The 18,709-nt window shown below is 42.6% G+C and overlaps 1 protein-coding gene across 2 annotated transcripts; it reads right to left on the bottom strand.

Annotated features, from left to right (window-relative positions):
• Positions 1–3,940: 3,940 nt before the first annotated feature.
• On the bottom strand, positions 3,941–18,258 carry LYG2 (lysozyme g2). 2 transcript variants are annotated; one of them, XM_063789509.1, is made up of 7 exons: positions 17,083–18,239; positions 16,500–16,617; positions 15,701–15,768; positions 8,371–8,511; positions 6,955–7,151; positions 5,690–5,828; positions 3,941–4,177 (listed from the first exon to the last, which is right to left on the bottom strand). In XM_063789509.1, exons 1-7 carry the CDS (start codon positions 17,114–17,116, stop codon positions 4,059–4,061), a joined length of 816 nt encoding a protein of 271 aa, XP_063645579.1. In that variant the 5' UTR covers positions 17,117–18,239; the 3' UTR covers positions 3,941–4,058. The 2 variants fall into 2 exon arrangements, with proteins under 2 accessions (XP_063645579.1, XP_054534016.1); XM_054678041.2 differs by having other exon boundaries at positions 3,949–4,177; positions 15,701–15,773; positions 17,083–18,258.
• Between the last annotated feature and the right edge of the window lie 451 nt (positions 18,259–18,709).

Here is an 18,709-nt window from a genome sequence, read left to right as displayed (position 1 = left end):
CCCTACCTAGCATTGTAAAACAGAAGCGCGCAGCACTTCAATCATCAGTGTGGAGAGCGTTCTTAGAGGTCACCGGTGTGGAAGCTGAGGCTTCCTCACCTTGCTTCTCCTGCACCACACTGCAGAGGCCAACACCTATTTCTTATTAGGTCACAGTTCTCTCAGCAGGTGAGGCATTAATGGCCAAGAAAAAGAAAGGATGAGAATACAATCATGAATAAGTCTAGCAAGGGAAATATTTTTAGGTGTTTTTATTATTTTTTATTTTTTTGCTCTGGAAACTGTTAGTCCAAACTGCACCATTTTGTAACCCCCCCAGCCATTTCGCAGACCTTGGTCAAAGTGAAACATTCCACAGGGGTTTGGGCTGTGACAAACAGCCTGCCCAACCGCTTGACTCTCTTATTATATTCTGCTGGAAGAAAGTGTAAGGAACCTCACACTGCACCGGAACAGGCACCAAACTGCCTAATCATGGGAACATGTTATCAACATTTTCCCAGGCAGCAAGCCATGCCCCCTGTTCCAGACCCCTCCCACCCAGCCTATAATTGCCCCAGCCTGTAAGTGGCGATGGCCATTGGCATTAAGATGCAGGTCTTATGCTGGATACAAAGCCGGCATTTGCTGTAAAGCCACCACTCTCTCTCTTTGTGTCTTTCTTTAACCCTAGCCTTCCCTTCAAAACCCAATAAAAACTATTTATAAGACAATTTTTCTTCATCCTCCAGTAAGAACCTAATTTTTTGTTTGTTTGTTTTGGTTTGGTTTTGGAGTTTTTTGTTTGTTTGAGACAAGGTTTTACTTTGTTGTCCAGGCTGAAGTGAAGTGGTGCAATCATGACTCACTGCAGCCTCGATCTCCCCGGGCTCAGGTGATTCTCCCCCCTCAACCTCCTAAGTAGCTGGGATTGCAGGCGTGTGCTACCATGCCTGGGTAATTTTTGTATTTTTTGTAGAGATAGGGTTTTGCCATGTTGCCCAGACTGATCTTGAACTCCTGGGCTCAAGCAATCCTCCTGTGTTGGCCTCCCAAAGTGCTGTGATTACAGGCGTGAGCCACCATGCCTGGCCTAAGAACCTAGTTTTTGGACAACTATAAAAGTGCTGTTTTACATAATAGGATGTAGACATGTAATAATTCATAACACCTGAAGGGGGCACAGGCAAAAAATATAAAGAAAATTGAGAATGACTGGATATCATATCTAATGGTGCCACATTTGTGTCTAACATCTTTGACATTGTTCTCAGCAAATCCCTGGGAATCAGCTGCTGAGCTAGATGGAGATGGGAAGAGGATAAAGACTGAGATAGATGGCTGGGCACGGTGGCTCACGCCTGTAATCCCAGCACTTTGGGAGGCCAAGGAGGATGGATCACCTGAGGTCAGGAGTTCGAGAACAGCCTGACCAACATGGAGAAACCCTGTCTCTACTAAAAATACAAACAAACAAACAAACAAAAATTAGCCGGGCGTGGTGGTGCATGCCTGTAATCCCAGCTACTTGGGATGCTGAGGCAGGAGAATCGCTTGAACCCGGGAGGCAGAGGTTGTGGTGAGCCAAGTTTGCGCCATTGCACTCCAGCCTAGGCAACAAGAGCGAAATTCCATCAAAAAAAAAAAAAAAAAAGACTTGGATAGTTGTATTATATCTGTTAATTCTAACAGGTTGTGGAGAAGCTTGGCATGAAAATCATGAAGCATAATGAAGTTTGTGTGTTATTTCCAGATTGTTCTTACCATGTTGTTAAGTCATAGATGAAAACAAGCAGTGTTTGAAGGATAGTCCCAACCTCCAGGTGTACCTAATCCTGATGAAGCCGATGCTGTTAGCACCCTCCCATATCCCTGGGCCTTTTAGAATTTTCAATTGATTTCCAACTGTCAGTATTTGTACCTCTGTACCTGCAGCCCCTTTTCCTTGGAAATATGTGTTGCTTATTTGCAAGGCAAACCAGAGTAGCAAAGAATTAACACCCCCCAAAGCCCTACAGGCAGATCCCTCAACCAACGGCTCTCAGGAGTTGATGTATAAATGCCCCAGCTCCTTGTACCTTGGGCAGAATAATTCTGTGGTGTGGGTTTTGCACCATTCCTAGAAGTTTTCCTGCAAGGTTGAGCTCAGGTGCCCACTGTGGTAGCTGGCTCGGTGACACGTTTTATTGGCTGTCCTACTGTCCCTGTATCATCCAGCCGCCTCATACGAGTGTTCCAAAATAAACTACCCACACTGGAAACCTTGCCTCAAGTTCTGCTTCTGGGGAACCAAACTAAGACAACTTGAATGTGAGGTCTCCCATGGGACATCTCTTGCATCCTAGTCATAAAGAGAACACTGGGGGAATACATTCAGGGAACATGTGAGCGTACTATTTCTTGTTTTTCAAATTACCTGAAAGTGATCTCATCTAGATGTACTTTATTGTTGAAGTAGTGACATTGAAGGGGCTAGTGATTAGATGATATTCATGCATGTGAGGGAAAGCCCAAAATAAATCATTCCTGAGCAAAGTGAACATCTGAAGAGCATCCTGGATGGCCCACATGCAGGGAGGATAATAAAAATATTTAACACCTGGTACAGCATGGGCCTCAACCAGTCATAGAAGCTGCTGGCCTACCTGCTAAGGGCCTGCCACACAAACTGACCATTGGCCCTGCCCAGTGAAACAAGGATTCCTGGTGCTGCCTGGGTCAAATATTCAGGCTGGGTTGAGAGGTCAGTGGGCAAAGAAGGATTTACTTGGCTTTCTCCAAGAGGGCTCAGAGGCAGGTGTGTATGATTTTGATTCCTTCTCAGAAACAGAAGTGATGGACTGAAACATTCATTGAACATCTCCAAAGGGAGTTAAAGGCCCAGCAGGGCCACAGTGTCACACGTCCACTTTACACTCCAACATGTTATCACTTGTGTCCTCTCCTGACTATGGAAGTAAAGGCCACAAACCGCACACAGTTTCCTTCCAGAGAGTTGTCTCTTCTCCATTGTGGGTAGTGTGAGCAAGACCAAGGTAGCAAAATAGCCAAGGAGTAGGTTTGTATGTGACCCAAGATAAATAGCTCCGAACCTCTCCTGGCACTATGAAAGTGACGCAGAATGAAGACATAATCAGAAACAGGTGTTTGGAGTACATATATGAGGATACTGGTGAGGGTGCTAATTCATTTGCTTACTATGGATGCTGTAAAGTATGGTTAACCCATTCCTGCTACCCAGACCCCAGAGTTGCCTGGTGTCTCTTCATCTCCTTGACCTTCTTAGTTTGTTCTGTTAGCCTTCCAGTAATTTCTTTTTAATGCTTAAAATTTCTATAAGTGGTTACTTTTGCTTGCAACCAAAGAACCATAATTGATTTGGGTCCTACATGCTTATCTTCAGCCATGTTTTGTGAGGGATGGACCCCGTGAAAGAAAGCGTGTGGCAGCAACTGCTGAAAGTAAGAAAAGCCAGTCCCTGGATCTTCACAGACAAAAGAAAACACAGGAGGCTGCTGTGGGTTTGAAGGACTTGGTGTATCTAACTTGAATGACAGCTTCACCTCAGTTGGCTCTCAGTTTCCCATGAAGCTAGAATTCCATCCCTGTTTCTTCCATTGTCCCATGGATTGGCTGGCTTACGAGTCAGGAACTTCTCATAAGCAAAGCCTGAGGGCTCTGGGCAGATACTGGAAAAAAGACAAAGGCTCGGGTAAGGCTTACTTAACTTGTTAGCAATTCTGGTAGACAGGGAGTAGGTGGGCATTGGAATCACAGGCTAAAATGAAGCCTGGCTGGAATACCTAGGGACCATTTGCCATGATATTCACATTTACTACAAAGTAATTATATATATGTCTATGTCCGTTTCCTAGGAACCAGATTGTGAACTGGATGGATTTCTTTTATTTTTCTTTCCTTTTTTCAATGCTTATTTTCATTCAGAAAATTGGGAAATGAATTTTCTTTCATGATTTTAATCATTTCTTTGCCAGTGTTGTATACAACACATTCACATAAAACTCTCAAAGGCGGCCATCTGAGCACTCTGCCAACCTGGCCCACCCACAGAGCTTTGCCTAGAAGCTTTGTCTTTTATAGAACTTAGCTCGAGCAATGATATCATTGACAAAGTCATTGTCTATGTCCGATGGGGTGGCAATCGCTTCAATTCCTGACTTAAAAGCTGAGAGACCACCTGAAATGAAACACAGAGAGTTAGGCTCAAATATTAACTTTCAACAGAAATAAGCAAGGAGCATTGCCAAGATGTTAGCTTTCCAGGCAAATCTTCCAAAGCAGGCAGTCCCAAATCCTCCTCCCTCTCTCTCCCTTTCTGAAAGGACGTGCTATCCCAAGAATCACTGGGAAAATTCCAGATTGCTTTCTTTCTCTTTTTCCAAAGTCTTTGGTTTTTCTTGTTGCAAAAATCAGATTTGCTTTTTTATGTAATCCAGGCCTGGCAGAACTAGACTCCCAGTACATCCTCTGCTGAAAATGCTTGTAACATTCTCTCATTTATTCAATAATTCACTCATCTATTCACTCACTCATTTATTCATTCAGGAAATGTTTTCAAGCACCTACTATGTGCCAGGAGAGGTGCCACACTGACTGCAAGGTACCCAAGACACACTTATTTCTTTGGGTATGTGTACATATGCATGTGTGTGCTATTTTACCCTAGAATTTTATCTCTAGTAGTTATGTATGTGTTTAACATAATTGTGCTCTGCTCTGATATCCAGAGAGAAAGATGCCTGGTCCTGATCCCTGCCTTCAAGGACCTTGAAGTAGAGACTAAAAACTGTTCTGATTGAGGCCGTTAGAGTGTGGAGGACATAACATTAGCCAATAGGAGGTAAACCTAATAGGAACTGATGTGGTTGGGTGTGAAGAGAGAAGGAACCAGAGAGCCTAAGAAAGCAATCTGGTTTTCAGGCTGGGATGACTGGCTGTATTATGGTGCCTCCAAGACACGTAAAATGCAGAAGAAAGAGCAAATTTATAGTGGGAAGTTAGTGAGTTAATTCCATCTGGGAGATGCTGAACTTGAGGGAGCCTGTGGTCAGCCAAGCAGAGATTTCCACTTGGATATATAGCACCTGAAGTCCCGAAAATACTCACAGAGTAACATTGTTCAGACAATTTGGAAAGTTGTTGACAGTTTCTTATAACAGGAAAAAACCTATGAGAGGTAGGCAAACAGATAGATAGATAGATAGATAGATAGATAGATAGATAGATAGATAGATAGATAGACAAATTTTTTTTTGAGAGATGGGGTCTCACTCTGTCTCCCAGGCTGGAGTGCAGTGATGTAATCAATGCTCACTGCAGCCTCAACCTCCCAGGCACAAGCAATCCTCCTGGCTTAGCCTCCTGAGTAGCTGGGACTGTGTGTCACCATGCCCAGATTTTTTTTTTTTTGTAGAGACAGGGTCTCACTATGTTTCAAGGTATCACTCAATAGCTCAGTAAGCAATGAATAAGAACCCCAACATTCTGCAGAAGAGGAAATGGAGGTTGAGGATGGAGGACCTCTCAAAGTAACTCAGTGGTTCAGGGAATGCAAATGCAGCCTCTAGACAGCTCCTCCCAGGGCCACTGCTGACCCCGTGGAAATGCTCCCAGGGAGTCTCGGGTCACACTGGCCTTCAGTGGTCTCATTCATTGCTCATTTAAATAAAGTACTCAGAATACAGCCTACCTTTGAGGTGCTGAGCAACACTCCACGTGGGGAATTTTTTCTGGATTGCCTTAATTCTCTCTGTTAGAATCCCAGTAGCCTGTGAAAGGTGCTCTTTACTGTCCCAGGCACCGACAGGGTGGTACGTTTGTTTATCAAGCTAGAAAATTCAGATAATAAAGTCAGCATCTGGATGAGGTAACACATTTTTCTGCCATTCCTAATTTCCTCTCCTGGTATTCAAGTCATAGATACCGGCCTTTATCCCCAAAGAGTCAATTCTATTGTTCTTTCTTTCATAGAGATGAGAGTCAGAGAAACAAAGTAAGGTTTGGGAGAAATGGACATGGTATAGTTTTAGCTAAACATTCTAATATACAAAAAAAAAATTTAAGTTGTTTTGAAACAAATAACACCCAAAGTCTACACATTTATAGTAAAAAATAATTATCCAGCTAATTCAGATAAAAATTTGTTTCTAACTGGGAAGGCCAGAAGTCTGTATTTCTACAGACAATTTAAAATCGAGCCTGGAAGCAAATATCCAGATAATTTGGATCCCCTTCCTCCAGTTTACCCAAAGGAACAAGTTGTTTCAAGTAGGGCACAATTATACCATGTTTTGATCCACATGGATGAAATTTACTACTTCATGAACCCCAAGAGGACGCCTGTAACAATAATGCTGTTTATAAGATTTTCTCAGTTTTAGTGTATTACATATTATTTATTGCAGAATGGTAGTTATGAAACTCCTAAAATACTTTAAAAAATATATCTAATAATGAATAAGCCTTGAATAAAATAAAAAGATGTGTTACAGAAATCCCAGATCAAATTATGCTGGAGTGGCCGGGCACAGTGGCTCAAGCTTGTAATCCCAGCACTTTGGGAGACTGAGGTGGGTGGATCACCTGAGGTCAGGAGTTCAAGACGAGCCTGGCCAACAAGGCGAAATCCCGTCTCTACTAAAAATACAAAAAATTAGCTGGGCATGGTGGCGTGTGCCTGTAATCCCAACTACTCAGGAGGCTGAGGGAGGAGAATCACTTGAACCCGGAAGTGGAGGTTGCAGTGAGCTGAGATCACACCATTGCACTCCAGCCTGGGCAACAAGAGTGAAACTCCATCTCAAAAAAAAAAAAAAATATATTATGCTGGAGTACCTGTGGCCAGATGCCAGGGTATTTTGGGGCTTGGAAGCACTGCAAATGGATTTCTAGTTCAGGTTGAGCTTCTGTGAGGAGGGATGCAGTGGGGCTGATAGAAAGTTTCTAGCTAAATACCTGCATCAAGCCAAATTTAAGTCCCCTGTGGTCCCAGCCGTCTTGCAGGACAGATCCGCCATGGCTTTCCCTGGAGATGATGGCTGCGATGACAGCAGGGTCCACGCAATGTCTCTGCCCGACTTCTTTGATCAGAGTCTGGTAAGGTTTTATGGCCCTCAAATCCATCTCAGCAAACATTTCAGAACCACGGATCCCTACATCAATAGAAAAGAAACTGTTTTTCCGGGCATGGTAGTGTGTGCCTGAAGTCAGTCCCTGCTACACAGGAGGCTGAAACAGGAGGATTGCTTGAACCCAGGAGGAGTTCGAAACCAGCCTGGGCATCATAGTGAGAGCCCATCTCTAATTAAAAAAAAAAAAAAAGAATTTAAAGTTAAAAAAAGAAAAGAAACTGTTTCTTCTACTTCAGAAGAAAACCATTTTTAAAAATTTGCTAAGTTAGCCACAGCCTCTGATCACTGCTAATGACTTGGGACAACCATTCTAAGACATCCTTTTGATCTCTGACTGCAGAAACAAACAGATCCACAACCCCCAACAGGTGCCGCTTCTGCTCTGTTTCTCCTTCAAATTGCTCATGCCTGTAATCCCCGCACTTTGGGAGGCCGAGGTGGACAGATCACCTGAGGTCAGGAGTTCAAGACTAGCCTGGCCAACATGGTGAAACCCCATCTCTACTAAAAATACAAAAATTAGCTGGACTTGTTGGCAGGCACCTGTAACCCCAGCTACTCAGGAGACTGAGGCAGGAGAATCGCTTGAACCTGGGAGGTGGAGGTTGTAGTGAGCCGAGATCGTGCCATCGCACTCCAGCCTGGGTGACAAAGCAAGACTCTGTCACACACACACAAAAAATTCTGCCACACTAGTGCACCGGGAAGCCTGTTGTACTAGGAGTTAGCCAATGTATGTTTTAGCCTGGCTCCGCCACTAGTTGGTTCTGTTCTATTGGGAAGTATTCCCCTGCTTGCTGAGTCTTTGGGCTCTGATTTGTAAATTTGAGGGGTTGGGGTCTGATGTGACCTTGTGGTTGCTGCCAGCTCCGACACTGTAAAACCAGGATAACGTGATGAAGACGACTTTGGAACAGTATTGCTTCAAATTGTCATGTGTAACATGAAGCAAACACAGCAGCACTACCCAAAAAACAAAGCCAGAGTCTAACATTTATTCAAGCAGTAGTTTCAATACGTGGAAATAAACACAGCTGGACAAAGTTTGGAAAGAATGGGGGTGGAAAATGAAAAGAAGCTGGTTGTTAGATTGGTCAGGATTGTGGTTTTTGCTCATTTTTAATTTTGATACTATTGTCATAATGATGATTATACCTTTTCAAAATTAAGTGACTTCCTAAGAAAGAATCTGAAAACGATGAAAGGGGGAAGCCAGTCGTTTGCTCTGCTTTTCACTTACCGCAGTTCATCACACTGTTTGCATCACAAGTGGCCCCAGAGGTCTTCATGGTCATGATGTCCCCGTAGCAGCCATGGTACAGGCGTGGATGTAGGTGAGGCTTCATTGAGTGAGTGAAGGGGTACGAGCCCCTGGAAGTGCCTAGGAGGCAGAAGTGTAACTCACATGAATCCTCTGAGAAGATATTACTTGGGTTGCTGCAATAAACATCACTAAACCAAAGGCAGAAGGCCACAGACAGAACTCCCCAACTCTCTTGTTGCCATTATTTGTTCATCAGACAGAAGTTCCCCATGCCCACTCTGCTCCGATCTTTTGTTTTGTTTTGTATTAACACAGGACTTAATCTGAAAACACTATGCAAAATATTATGAAATTCATCTCTTATAGATCCTAAATACATGTGCAGTCTTTTTTTTTTTCCTTTTTTTAAGAGACAAGGTCTTGCTCTGTTGTCCAGGCTGGAGTGCAGTGGCATGATCATAGCTCGCTGCAGGCACCAACACCTGGGCTCAAACTGTCCTCCCACCCCAGCCTCCTGAGTAGCTGGAACCACAGGTGCATATCACCAGGACTCGCTTATTTTCTCTTTTTGTAGAGATGGGGTTTTGCTATGTTGCCCAAGCTAGTCTCAAACTCCTGTGCTCAAGCGATCCTCTCTCCTTGGCCTCCCAAAGTGCTGGGATTACAGGCACTGTAGTCATACCATGCTGTATGTCAGAATTAAAACTGACAGGTTTTTAAGCAGGAAACTTGAGAGGTTTTTGGTTTTTTTTTTAAGATTCAGGGGGTACATGTGCAGGTTTGTTACATGGGCATATTGTGTGATGCTGAGGATTGGCCTTCTACTGATCCTTCACCCAAATAGTGAACACAGTACCTGATGTGTAGTTTTCAACCCTTGCCTCCCTACCTTCCTCCCTCCCTCCTTCCTTTTACAGTCCCCAGTGTCTATTGTTTTGAGAGGAATTTTAAAACATTTCTGACACAAATGCCTCTGGGGATGTGAACATCTAGATTAACAATTTGCCTTTCTTAAGCCAAAATTGACAAATGGGGTCTAATTAAACTAAAGAGCTTCTGCACAGCAAAAGAAACTACCATCAGAGTGAACAGGCAACCTACAAAATGGGAGAAAATTTTTGCAACCTACTCATCTGACAAAGGGCTAATATCCAGAATCTACAATGAACTCAAACAAATTTACAAGAAAAAAACAAACAACCCCATCAAAAAGTGGGCGAAGTACATGAACAGACACTTCTCAAAAGAAGACATTTATGCAGCCAAAAAACACATGAAAAAATGCTCACCATCACTGGCTATCAGAAAAATGCAAATCAAAACCACAATGAGATACCATCTCACACCAGTTAGAATGGCAATCATTAAAAAGTCAGGCAACAACAGGTGCTGGAGAGGATGTGGAGAAATAGGAACACTTTTACACTGTTGGTGGGACTGTAAACTAGTTCAACCATTGTGGAAGTCAGTGTGGCGATTCCTCAGGGATCTAGAACTAGAAATACCATTTGACCCAGCCATCCCATTACTGGGTATATACCCAAAGGACTATAAATCATGCTGCTATAAAGACACATACACACGTATGTTTATTGTGGCACTATTCACAATAGCAAAAACTTGGAACCAACCCAAATGTCCAACAATGATAGACTGGATTAAGAAAATGTGGCACATATACACCATGGAATACTATGCAGCCATAAAAAATGATGAGTTCATGTCCTTTGTAGGGACATGGATGAAATTGGAAATCATCATTCTCAGTAAACTATCGCCAAGGACAAAAAAACAAACACCACATGTTCTCACTCATAGGTGGGAATTGAACAATGAGAACACATGGACACAGGAAGGGGAACATCACACTCTGGGGACTGTTGTGGGGTGGAGGGAGGGGGGAGGGATAGCATTAGGAGATATACCTAATGTAAATGACGAGTTAATGGGTGCAGCACACCAGCATGGCACATGTATACATATGTAACTAACCTGCACATTGTGCACATGTACCCTAAAACTTAAAGTATAATAATAATAAAATAAAATAAAATAAAAATAAATAAATAAAATTCAAAAAAAAAAAAACAATTTGCCTTTGTTTAGAAAGATAAGAAAGAAGGGCACCATAACAATTTAAATATATTCTTATTTTATATCATTTACTGTGAAGTTGAGTTCCTATGTATATTTAATAAAATTAGAAGTAAAAATTGAATTTGCCAAAATAATTTAAGTCAAATCTATTCTTGTCTTTTTGTTCTGTCATTAAAAAGTGAATTTCTGTCCAAGTCTACCTGTTACAGGAGAGGCAGAGCTTTTGCTAAAGGAGATACAAAGTTATTTTCTGTAATGTTGAAAAGTTTGTTCTAATGGTTTCAAGGACTGTTAACTTACCTTAAGAGTCCAAATATTTGTTATAAGACAGTACTTAGGGCTGGATGTTGTGGCTTATGCCTAGAATCCCAGCACTTTGAGAGGCTGAGGCAGGACTATTGCTTGAGCCTAGGAGTTTGAGACCAGCCTATGCAACATGGCAAAACTGATTTCTACAAAAAATACAAAAATTAGCCTGGTGTAGTGGCACATGCCTGTAGTCCCAGTTGCATGGGAGACTGAGACAGGAAGATTGATTGAACCCAGGAGGTCGAGGCTGCAGTGAGCTTTGATGGTGCCACTGCACTCCAGCCTGGGCAACAGAACAAGACCCTGTCTCAAATCTCAAAAAAAAAAAAAAAAAAAAAAAGGATTTTGTTAAAATGTTTGATGTAAAAAAAATAGAATCTGGTTGGGCGTGGTGGCTCACACCTGTAATCCCAGCACTTTGGGAGGCCAAGGCAGGCGGATCACCTGAGGTCGGGAGTTCAAGACCAGTCTGACCAACACGGAGAAACCCATCTCTACTAAAAATACAAAATTAGCCAGGCATGGTGGTGCATGCCTGTAATCCCAGCTACTCGGGAGGCTGAGGCAGAAGAATCGCTTGAACCCAGGAGGAGGAGGATGCAGTGAGCCGAGATTGCGCCATTGCACTCCAGCCTGGGCAAAAAGAGCGAAACTCTGTCTCAAAAAAAAAAAAAAAAAAAAAGAATCTAACCACTTCTCCCACCTCTGCTGCTGCCATAGTCCCAGCCAGCATCATTGCTCATCTGGACTCTCCTAACAGCCTTCTAACTGACCTCCCTGATTCACTCTTGCAGCCCATCCTCTACTTAGTAGACGGAGTGGCCCTGTGGGAATATGCATGGGCTACTATCAGTCTTCTCTCTTAACCTTCCAGTGGCTTTCTCCTCCTTTAGGGGAATAGCCAAGTCCATCCTGCAGCCTCCAAGACCTACTAGATGTGGCCCTCTGCTCCTGTTCCTACTTCTCTTTCCCTTTGCTCACTCTCCTCCAGCCACATTCTTCTTTGTGCTTATCCTTCAACATGCCAGGCAGGTTTCTGCCTCAAAGCCTGTATGTTTGTGGTCCCTTTTGCCTAGAATGCTATTCCTCCTGGTATCTACATGATCATGCCTTCAGGTCTCTGTCCAAATATCACCTTATCAGCAGAATATATAGCGAGTTTATAGACAAAAAAAGAAAATAGTCCTTAAACATATAAAAGACGTTAAACCACACTCAAAAGAAGAGAAAGGCCACATTAAAACATCATTATAACAGCATTTTCCAACTCTTTTTTTTTTTTTTTTTTTTGAGACAGAGTCTTGCTCTGTCGCCCAGGCTGCAGTACAGTGGTGCGATCATGGCTCACTGCAAGCTCCGCCTCCCGGGTTCATGCCATTCTCCTGCCTCAGCCTCCCCAGCAGCTGGGACTACAGGCGCCTGCCATCACACCCGGCTAATTTTTTGTATTTTTAGTAGAGGCGGGGTTTCAGCATGTTAGCCAGGATGGTCTCGATCTGCTGACCTTGTGATCCGCCCACCTTGGCCTCCCAAAGTGCTGGGATTACAGGCGTGAGCCACCGCGCCTGGCTGCATTTTCCAACTCTTTAGTTGGCAAGAGCCCAAAGGTTTGGCAATACCTTCTGTGGGAGAGGTTGTGAGGAAATAGGCTGTCACACACATTGCTGTGGAACACAGTTTTGTGATAGGCTGTTCATTCCAGCACTGTTTGTAAGAGCAAAGGACTGCAAACAACACAAATGTCATTAATTTAGGGACTGGTTGAGTAAGTGATGCTACGTCCACAGTGGAGCACTATGCAGCTGCAAAAGGAAAGAATAAGACCTGTATATACTCCTGTAAAATTCTCTCCAGGGACAAAATAGTATTTATAGAATTGTACCCTTTGTGTAAGAAAGGTAAGAAAATACAATCGTATATTTTGTGTGATTTGCTCATATTTTCAAAAGAAACAATACAAGGATGAATGAAAAACTGATAAAAATTGTTAGTTATGGAGAGAGTAAGAGGAAGGTAAAGGGAACAGGGATAGGGGATAGACTAACTATCTTTTTTAAAGTTTTTATTTTGGAACCATGTAAATGTTATCATAAATTTTAAAATTAAATCAAATAGGGGAAAATGGAATCATAAAAAAGAAAAAATGAACATAACTCTATAACAAATTGAAAGATTAATAAACACATAGAGGAGAATTATCTTAAGTGACTTTAAAATATACCCATATAAGTCTATACCACTACATAGGAATCCATCCTGTGAACATAAATAATCACAAGAAAATCTTAAATTATATTTACTGTCTCATTGTTGGTTGGTAATACTGTCATACTTATTTTGACACTATTGTATGTAAATAAGTAATAATGCTAATGTCATTAGAACTAGGATTTTTAGTGTAAGATAGCAGAGGTACAAATATAAAACTGATGTAAAATGCTTGCATTCTTAAATATAAAATGTGAAATATCTGAATGCATAGTTGTTTTTCTTTTAAAAATATATATTTTCTAGTTCCTGCCACTGAAAACACCTGAAATAAACGACAGCTCCATAGCAATGGAGCACTTTTACTTCCCACACTGTGGTCTCTAAATACCATTTCCTGCTAAGAGGAACCAGCGCTCCTCAGAATAATGGCTGATTGCTAGCCTGGGGCAGGAAATGTTCAAGATGAACCAGGAACATCTTTTTGTGCCAGAGCTGGTCCTTATATGTTAGAGACACATTAAAAAAAAAAATTTTTTTTTTTCCAGATGGCGTCTCACTCTGTCGCCCAGGCTGGAGTGCAGTGGCATGATCTCGGCTCACTGCAAGCTCCGCCTCCCAAGTTCATGCCATTCTCCTGCCTCAGCCTCCCAAGTAGCTGGGACTATAGGTGCCTGCCACCACACCTGGCTAATTTTTTGTATTTTTAGTAGAGATGGTGTATCACTGTGTTAGCCAGGATGGTCTCGATCTCCTGACCTCTTGATCCGCCTGCCTCGGCCTCCCAAAGTGCAGGGATTACAGGTGTGAGCCACCATGCCCGGCCCAAAAATTTTTACAGGTGAAATGTTTTTATCTCCCTCCCTTCCTCTCACTCTTTCCCTCTCTCTTCCCTTTTTCCTCTCACTCTCTTTCTGTTCGTTCCTCTCACTAGAAGATAAATTTCATTAGGTCAGATACTAGATGTTTTTCTCTGCTATATCCTCCTCAGCACCTGGAACAATGCTTGGCACAAAGTAGACATTTAATAAACATTTGCTGAATGGAAGAATGGATAGTTGGATGGATGAAGGAATGAGACAGAAAGGGATTGTTTAAATTATCTGGATCAAGTGTCCTTATATTGACAGGTTCAGTATCCTTTCACTGGGAGGCAGTCTTTGCCAGGCTCACTGTGTGGCCCACAGACCACAGGCATCAAAGTTACCCAGGAAGCTTATTAAAAATGCTTATCACTGGGCCGGGCATGGTGGCTCACACCTATAATCCCAGCACTTTGGGAGGCCAAGGCGGGCGGATCACGAGGTCAGGAGATCAAGACCATCCTGGGTAACACAGTGAAACCCTGTCTCTACTAAAAATACAAAAAAAAAATAGCTGGGCATGATGGTGGGCGCCTGTAGTCCCAGCTACTTGGGAGGCTGAGGCAGAAGAATGGTATGAACCCAGGAGGCAGAGCTTGCAGTGAGCTGAGATCGCACCACTGCACTCTCCAGCCTGGGCGACAGAACGAGACTCTGTCTCAAAAAAAAAAAAAAAAAAAAGGCTTATCACTGGGCTTTTCACACCAGATCTACTGCACCAAAATCTTGCAGTATAAGGTGAAAGAAGCTGCCTTTTACCCAGCATTCCCAGTTGACTCTTACACATGTTTATGAACCACTGCTTTAAGGGAACTGGAATATGACCATGGACCCTACGCTGCCTGTGTAGGCCTTATAAACACACAAGCCCTTTTTAAATTAAGAGTCACCTTTCAGCTATACACAGCTAATATGGTAGCTCATAATTAATCTACTGGCTATTTAACTCTGCTCTCACCTGGCAATCTAAAAAGAGTAAAAATTTAAAACTATGTTGCCCTGTTTTGACCATAAGTAACTGGAAATTACTTTTGGGTAGCCTTGTTTTTCCAAATTTAGAATTAAACATTTTAGAAACACTTTCCTTTCAGTCACCATTCTATAATTAAAGACAACTTGAACATTGCTCATAATGGCTTTTCATTTTGCTTAGGTCAAAGTTTTCACGTTCTCTTATTCAAGATCCCTTACCAACTTACCAACCTATCTTTCCAGCCTTCCCCCCAGAAACCCCCTCGTCTGTCCAGACCACACTGACCCAAAGACTTTTCATTCATTTCTGCCTCTGCTTTTTTACTGAAATCTTTCTTCCCATCCAGCAGGCTCTTCCCTTTTCTTATTAAATCGCCAAGCATCCTTCAATTGACATGTCCCCCCCAAAAGCCTTTCACATCTGAGCATTCTAGTTGGATGTGAGCTCTTCCTCCCAAACCTTTCCCAGACTAGTGCTTTTTTCCCACCTATACACATTGAACTCTCATCCACTGCTTGGCATTGATAATTGTCTCTTCATGTGTTTTGCTTCCAAGGCACTGTTCCATATACCTCTCGGTAAGATATCCAGCCTGACAGGTGCATTGTCAGACAGGAAGTAAGCAGATCAATAAATATTAGATTATTTGAAATTCCCATAGATCCTGTTTTTCACCTGCTTAGCAAGCAGAACACACTGTTAATTATAGAAATAATAGTTGATTAATGGCCAAGCTGGTCAGAATGAGAGCCCACTCTTCCATTACAGGTAATCATTGCTCTTTCTGATTCATGATTGTGCTGGAGGTTTTTGTGGACACCCTGTGAACAATGCTAAATCTCAGCCAGTGACTTACCAATGAGGGCAATTAGTCCCCAAAACACCACGGAGGATAACATGGCGGGGAATCTTATCTTCCAGGACCTGCTCTGATTTGAAATAGAAACTGGTTAATTTTAAAACCTGAAAATTTCCTAAAGAAAAATTTGCTTTGATATTTTAAAAAGTTTAGAGTTATTTCCAATTCACTACTCATTTCCCTGTTTCAAGATAGTATTCTCACAGGCTCAGTACATAGTTTGTTGGCACACTCTCTTTCTTAAGCATAAACTCCTAATCTCACTTCAATCCAATTTCGTATTGACATGAGTCATGCATATCTTACATATGTAACTAAATATACACTCCCATCCCACCTCTAAGCTTGGTAACCCCACAATTTTGTTCCCTTTCTTTTTAAGAAAAATACTGATCCTTTCATTCTAGTTATTCACCCTACCCCTGGCTTCAAGGATCAGTTTTGGTCTTTCATTCATTTATTTAGAAATGGGATCTTGCTCTGTCACCCAGGCCGGAGTGCAGTGGCATAATCATAGCTCACTATGGCCTCAAACTCCTGGGCTCAAGCGATCCTCCCACCTCAGCCTCCTGAGTAGCTGGGGCGACATATGCGTGCCACCATGCCTGGGTGTTTCCATTCTTATACCAGGGTCTCCGTAGGGAAAACAAAATAAAACAAAATACCAACAGGAGCATGAGAACGTGACTTAGAAGAGGTTTCCTCTGCTCCATTTCTTCCTCAATCAACTCTATTCTTGGTTTCATTCAAATGGTAGCTTATAAGTTTTACAAGACATAAGAAGGCCAGCACAAACCTTGTTTGCAGCCTTACAGAGAAAATCTCCCCTCTCTGTTTGCAAAGGTCTTCTGTACTCAGCAGCAAACTGCACTTCAAGCTTTTACAAAGCGATGGCCTTTGTCCTGTAACATAGGCTTAACAATTGGAGAATCCATTAGTCAGTAGATCACTGCGCACCTGGCTTCAACAGAGTAGACATCAGTGTGGCTCTACTGCTGTGGAGGAAACTTTTAAACACCAGCATGAAGACTCACCTGGCTTTTCTTACCTTCGTCCTGTACCAACGATCATTAGAGGAGCTTTATATATGGTTTAAAACCCTCTCTTTAAACCATTGACCTCATTAGGCCTGGTTATAATAGTACTTAGGACTTAGGTGACCCAATTAATAAGAGGATTTCAAAGGGTTTATTAACCACTATTAATTAATTAATCTAATGAACCCCCAAGTTGCTCAGGAGGCATATTTTGATAGATTGTTTCTAGATATCTAAAATTGTGCCAAACAGCTTCTAAATTTGCGAATAAGAAACAGATAATTCACTTTAAAAAGATAACAGGAAATACTAGCAATTTTTATTCTTGGATTGGTTATTTACCTGAAATATTGGGTCTCCTGCTTTTTGTTCCCATTCCAATGTCATATGATCCCCGTACCAGTATGTCACATGATCTCAAACCACTATGTCACATGATCATGATAGGTGAACTTGGCTCCTTACTCCAATCCCACTTCTGAGAAAAAGGTGCAAGTGTGGCCACCTGCTCTAGGAGATCAATGCAAAACCAGGGAGTAGCAACGTGAGTGCTCATTTGCCCATACTTGCTAAGGATATGGGAAAAAAGTTATAGCCAGGGATGAAAACTTCTTCAAGAAGAGAGTATCTTTCTTCAGGCTTATGTCCAAAGGAAGAGAGGAAGCATATTGTGCAGCCCCAGGAACAGGAAATGGAAGGGACGTTCTTGAAACAGGCAAAGCACATTGCGCTGAGGGGAGGAAGAAGTCTGGTCTGGGTCCTTCCACAAGCATGTCCGGTTTCTCAGACTGCACACAGTCCTCCCCCACATCCACTGAGTGAAGAAAGGTGGAAGGCAGCTGTACGGGGAACAGGAAGACAAAACCACAGGCAACTTCCCAGCTCCCTGGCAATAAAACCACCTCCACTCCCAGGAGAACATGCCCTCCCCAAGCTGAGGTCTGCACAGTCCACTGGCATTCACTTCTGCCCTGCCTGCCTTCCTGCTTGTAGAACAGACGTCTCTGGCATGGCCTCTAGCCTTCCATCCCTGGAAGAGTGGCAGGGTTGTTCTGAGCCAATGGATGATTCCTACCTGACTCTCAGGAAAGTGACCCATGGAGGGTCTGCTCCACCACCATCAACACTGCAGTCAGGACCACTCTTGAATAAGGGATATTGCAGGAGTCTAACTGCCCTGAGGCAGGCCTTAGAAACCCATAGTCTATCACCAGCGACATTGTGCCCGTGACCCACTTCACTGCAGGGTAAGTAGAGCCACTTACCTGAGGCTTCCAGGCTAAGTGCAATGAGAAAGCTCAAGAAAGGGAGATTAAGAAGTTACGAATGATAAGTTAGGTAAAAGAGAGTAGGTGGAGGCTGGGGCTCTCCCTACATGCACTGGAAGAAGACATTGTTAATAAAACATTTAAAGCACTGTTGAATGTGAAGAATACTTATCTTTCTGCTCTCAGTTAGTGGGGCTACGAGTCCTTCTAGGTATGAGGTCCTTAATGTCCAGGCTTCTGCAACTCAACCAAAATTGTTTTCAAACTGATGTGGATTGTTCTGTTCACTCAAGCTGTGAGAGAACAATTGAACATTTATTTGATACCCAACATTAGTCAGGTTCCTATGGATATTATATGACTCAATCTTCCACTGGCCCTGTGAGGCAGGTATTATCCCTTATTTTAGAGATGAGGAAACTAAGAGAAGCTAAGTAACTTGTCAAAGATGGCACAGTTAGCATGTGACAGAGCCAGGATTTGAATCTAGGCCTGTAAGATTCCAAAATCCATGCTCTTCCACTGTATCGAATTGCCAGCACGATGGACAAATGCCTCTGCAGAGCAATCATTACAACAGGTCCAAATCAATCTGGATACAAAGCATTGTCCGTGGTCTGGAAAAATAACACCACTCACAGATTTTTATACCACTATCTGTCAAATGTTTGTAGGTGCTGTTGTAATTTCTAAAATGCAAA

Source organism: Pan troglodytes, chromosome 12 (genome assembly GCF_028858775.2).
Source record: "Pan troglodytes isolate AG18354 chromosome 12, NHGRI_mPanTro3-v2.0_pri, whole genome shotgun sequence".
Taxonomy (NCBI): domain Eukaryota; kingdom Metazoa; phylum Chordata; class Mammalia; order Primates; family Hominidae; genus Pan; species Pan troglodytes.
This window is presented reverse-complemented; position numbering and strand designations above follow the sequence as displayed.